This window comes from Alosa pseudoharengus, unplaced genomic scaffold (genome assembly GCF_046254945.1).
Source record: "Alosa pseudoharengus isolate Yale_2024_CS ecotype anadromous, Long Island Sound unplaced genomic scaffold, YU_APseudo_1.1 YU_APseudo_1.1_scf_8, whole genome shotgun sequence".
Lineage (NCBI taxonomy): Eukaryota > Metazoa > Chordata > Actinopteri > Clupeiformes > Clupeidae > Alosa > Alosa pseudoharengus.
The window spans coordinates 3,589,724-3,594,723 of NW_027468870.1; the positions used below are offsets into that span (position 1 = coordinate 3,589,724).

Sequence of the window (5,000 nt, forward strand, 5' to 3'; positions counted from 1 at the left end):
ATTTGCATTCATGTACACTCTAACCCTAACACACACATAGAATACTTAACCATTCTGCTCTTTCACACCCTATCTCTGGCTCACACACACACACAAATCAAATAAATGGAAACATTCACATGCATTCACACTCTAACCCCCACACACACAACTCTCTAACTATCATACACACACACACACAGTGCTGGGAGCAGGTTCATTTCTGCTGTAATGTGTCCATTATGGTAGGGGCAATGAGGTCACTCATGAGGGACTCATCTGGGTTCTGACCTCACAACACACGACTAACCCTCTACCCCCCCCCCCCCCTCTCTCTCTTTTCCTCTCTCTCTCTCTCTCTCTCTAACCCTCTCTCTTCTCTCACTCTTTCTCACTCACTCTACCCACTTTCCTCTCTCTCTCCTCTGTCTCTCAAATTCAAAGTTGCTTTATTAGCATGACTCTAGACTGTATGGAAACAGAGTTGCCAAAGCTTTTGTTGATAGTAACATACAAAAAAAGACCATTAAAGAAAATACAAATAAATTAACTATTACATAGGAAAGAGGGGGGGGGGGGGGGCGGGGGGTAAATCATCAATGTGGGGGTGGAAATAAAGGATCTAGAACTAGTAAACAAGAGTGATAATAGGATGATGGTGTGTGTGTGTGTGTGTGTGTGTGTGTGTGTGTGTGTGTGTTGTGTGTCTGTCATGCATATATATCTCTCTCTCACACACACACACACACACACACATTCTCATCATCCTCCTCTCTCTCTCTCCTTTTATTCTCTCAGCCCCTGGGCCTTCTCTTCCCCCTCTTCTCTCCCCTCCTCCTCTCCTCCTCCTCTCTCCTCCTCCTCTCCTCTCATCATGACCAGCCTCACTTGCTCCCTCATCCCTTCATCCCCATCCTCTGTTTCCTCTTATATCTCTCTATATTTTACACACCTCCTCCTCTCTACACCTCTAATCTCCCTCTCTCTCTCCCTCCCTCCTTCTCCCTCTATCACATCTTTATTTTGTCTTTGCTTCACTATATCTCCCGACTCTGTCACAGTTCAACTCCAGAGACAAAACAGCACTAACAAAAACCTACAGCAAGATAAATAAAGATCTACTACAGTATCAGAGATTCCAGTAGTGACTAGAGTCAGCTAACATAACACACTCCAGTACAGTCAGCTAGCATAACACACTCCAGTACAGACTAGAGTCAGCTAGCATAACACACTACAGTACAGTCAGCTAGCATAACACACTCCAGTACAGACAAGAGTCAGCTAGCATAACACACTACAGTACAGTCAGCTAGCATAACACACTCCAGTACAGACAAGAGTCAGCTAGCATAACACACTCCAGTACAGTCAGCTAGCATAACACACTCCAGTAAAGACTAGAGTCAGCTAGCATAACACACTCCAGTACAGACTAGAGTCAGCTAGCATAACACACTCCAGTACAGACTAGAGTCAGCTAGCATAACACACTCCAGTAGAGTCAGCTAGCATAACACACTCCAGTACAGACTAGAGTCAGCTAGCATAACACACTCCAGTACAGACTAGAGTCAGCTAGCATAACACACTCCAGTACAGTCAGCTGGTATAACACACTCCAGTGCAGACTAGAGTCAGCTAGCATAACACACTACAGTACAGTCAGCTAGCATAACACACTCCAGTAGCGACTAGAGTCAGCTAGCCTAACACACTCCAGTGCAGTCAGCTGGTATAACACACTCCAGTGCAGACTAGAGTCAGCTAGCATAACACACTACAGTACAGTCAGCTAGCATAACACATTCCAGTAGCGACTAGAGTCAGCTAGCATAACACACTACAGTACAGTCAGCTAGCATAACACACTCCAGTACAGACAGCTGGCATAACACACTCCAGTAGCGACTAGAGTCAGCTAGCATAACACACTCCAGTAGCGGCTAGAGTCAGCTAGCATAACACACTCCAGTACAGACTAGAGTCAGCTAGCATAACACACTCCAGTGCAGTCAGCTAGCATAACACACTCCAGTACAGTCAGCTAGCATAACACAGTCCAGTAGAGACTAGAGTCAGCTAGCATAACACACTCCAGTAGCGACTAGAGTCAGCTAGCATAACACAGTCCAGTAGCGACTAGAGTCAGCTAGCATAACACACTCCAGTACATAACACACTCCAGTACAGACACTAATGTAAGTTAGCATAGGAAGAGATTCATGTAAGTTATCCAAACTATTTCAGTAATGTAAGTTAACATAGGAAGAGATTCATGTAAGTTATCCTAAACTATTTCAGTAATGTAAGTTAACATAGGAAGATATTCATGTAAGTTATCCTAAACTATTTCAATAAAGACACTAATGTAAGTTAGCATAAGACAGACAGCACAGAGCCTAGCACATCTTTGTTTGAGATCCCAGTAAAGTGGATAGAAGAGTCCAGTCGAGACTAGCGTTTGTGGTGTAAGAGTGAAGAGCGGAGTGTTGTTGTTAGCCCAGAGTGAAGGGCATTGGCTGGCCATGCCGTCACTCATCAGGTCAAATCATTAACGAGCGCCAGGGGTCACAGACATTTACCAGCTCTAAAAGGACACCGGTCAATATGACCCAGCAGCGTTGCACTCTCAGCCTGCACACACACACACATGCATACAGTCACTCACACACATAAAAGCACGCTGAAGCACACACTAAAATACACACACACGCATAGTCACTCACTCTCGCACACACACGCACATACACAGTCACTCACACACATAAAAGCACGTTGAAGCACATACTAAAATACACACACACGCACGCATAGTCACTCACACTCTCTCTCTCTCTCTCACACACACACACACACACACACACACACACACACACACACAGTCTCTCTCTCACACACACACACACACAGACAGAGATGTGTTAACAAAACTGGCAGGAAGAATAAACAAAGCCAGGTAGCAGCCCAATAAAAGAGTGGAAAGAGGCTTAAGGCTTAAGCATGGGGGAAATCAAATGCTCTCCCCTCAACAAGCACTGTGCTGCTGTGGGTACGGCAACGGCCAACAATTACCATTCACAGCTTGGACATAAGCCTGTTTGTGTGTGTGTGTGTGTGTGTGTCCACATCCTGTCCCAGTGTAAAACTCAATGTCAAACAAGTGCCGTTGCTGTAGTCATCATAGTCAGAGACTTTCTAATGTGGAGACACATCACTCAAAAAATCCTCCATAGAAATGCATGGGGCTAGTTTGTCACACCAATATGGCCGTTGTCTACACATATCCCACCCCTTCCTCGGCAAAACGTCGACATGTGAATACATTGAGCCAATCATGTGGTGTGATGTGAATACATCGTGCCAATAATGTGTTGTGATCTCGCCGCTGGAGCAAGATTGGTGTCTTGAAGCCTTGCGCACGCGCATTTCTGCCGAAATGGATGCCCTACGAGTGCCCAAAAAGCGTTGTCAAATGGCCGCCGAGGGGAGGGAGTTGCCTAAAAGGACTTTGTCATAGTTTTCTAACGCCGTCATAATGCACTGGTGTTGAGTTTGGTGCTGATGTTGTTGTTATCCTAACTCATCGTGGTGAATTTTGTAACAGTGCGGTTACTCACCGGTGTTGAGTTTGGTGCCATTGGTGCAGGCTACCATGGCGCCCATGCTGGGCTGTGATGTCATGCCGGACATGGAGTCCACGGCAACGTCCACGATGTCGGCTCCCGCCTCCGCACAGGCCAACATGGCCGCCACGCCGGCGCCTGCCGTGTCATGGGTGTGCACGTGGATCGGCATCTCTGGGAAACGGTCGCGCAGAGCACCAATCAGAACGCGGCTACTCTCTGGCTTCAACAGGCCTGCCATGTCCTACAGGGGGGGGGGGGGGGGGATACAGTACATCAGATATCATATACAATTAACCCCATCATAATCAATTAAACCCATCGTAATCAATTAAACCCATCATAATAAGCAATTAAACTATAATAATCATGATAAAAAAGCAGTTCTTCTTCATGTTCTGCCTCTTTTGTCTCTTGTAATTTTCAGGCAGACAAAAAGATTGATCCAATAAAAATGCTGTGGTATGATATGAATAATGTGATAATGTAGAGCTTAACTGTTAACACTCAAACTGTGGTATGATATAATAATGTAGAGCTTAACTGTTATCACTCAAACTGTGGTATGATATAATAATGTAGAGCTTAACTGTAGATCCAGAGACCGGTCGGTAATCTTAGTCTGAATTCATGACTGCCACACACACATACACCCCTCAAACCCCCCCCCCCCCACACCCCCCTCACACACACACACACACACACCCATCACACACACACACGCTCACACACACGCTCACACACACAGACAAATAGATAGATAGACAGATAGATAGATAGATACTTTATTGATCCCCAAGGGAAAATTCAAAACACAATTCACAAAATACGCTCACACACATACATGCTCACACACACACGTGCTAGCGCGCACACACACACACACACACACACACACACACACACACACACACACACACACACACACCTCTACCACACACATCCCAGTTATGCTAACAAAGTACTTTGAATTTGAATGTGAATTTGACTGCCAAGACGGCACAGAATGACCAGAGTGGTGCTCAAGTGAGTGCCATTTCCCCCTTCAGTCAATGACGACTGTAGAAGTGTCCCAGAACAGGCTGTATCCTTTCTGAGGAGGCTGTATCCTTCACCAGGGTGGCAGAGAGGAAGGTTCCTCAGGAGGCTGCATCCTTCACCAGGGTGACAGAGAGGAAGGTTCCTCAGAAGGCTGGTTCCTCAGAAGGCTGCATCCTTCACCAGGGTGGCAGAAGGTTCCTCAGAAGGCTGCATCCTTCACCAGGGTGGCAGAAGGTTCCTCAGAAGGCTGCATCCTTCACCAGGGTGGCAGAGAGGAAGGTTCCTCAGAAGGCTGCATCCTTCAGCAGGGCGGCAGAAGGTTCCTCAGAAGGCTGCATCCTTCACAAGGGTGGC

The 5,000-nt window shown here is 46.4% G+C and overlaps 1 protein-coding gene across 1 annotated transcript in view; it reads right to left on the minus strand.

The window, feature by feature from the left end:
• pcxa (pyruvate carboxylase a) overlaps positions 1–5,000 on the minus strand; it is a gene marked incomplete at its 5' end in the record, with an annotated part of 170,382 nt that overhangs the window by 30,394 nt on the left and 134,988 nt on the right. Inside the window, 1 exon segment of the mRNA XM_076273573.1 lies at positions 3,600–3,849. Within this exon segment, the coding sequence (XP_076129688.1) occupies positions 3,600–3,849 (250 nt within the window).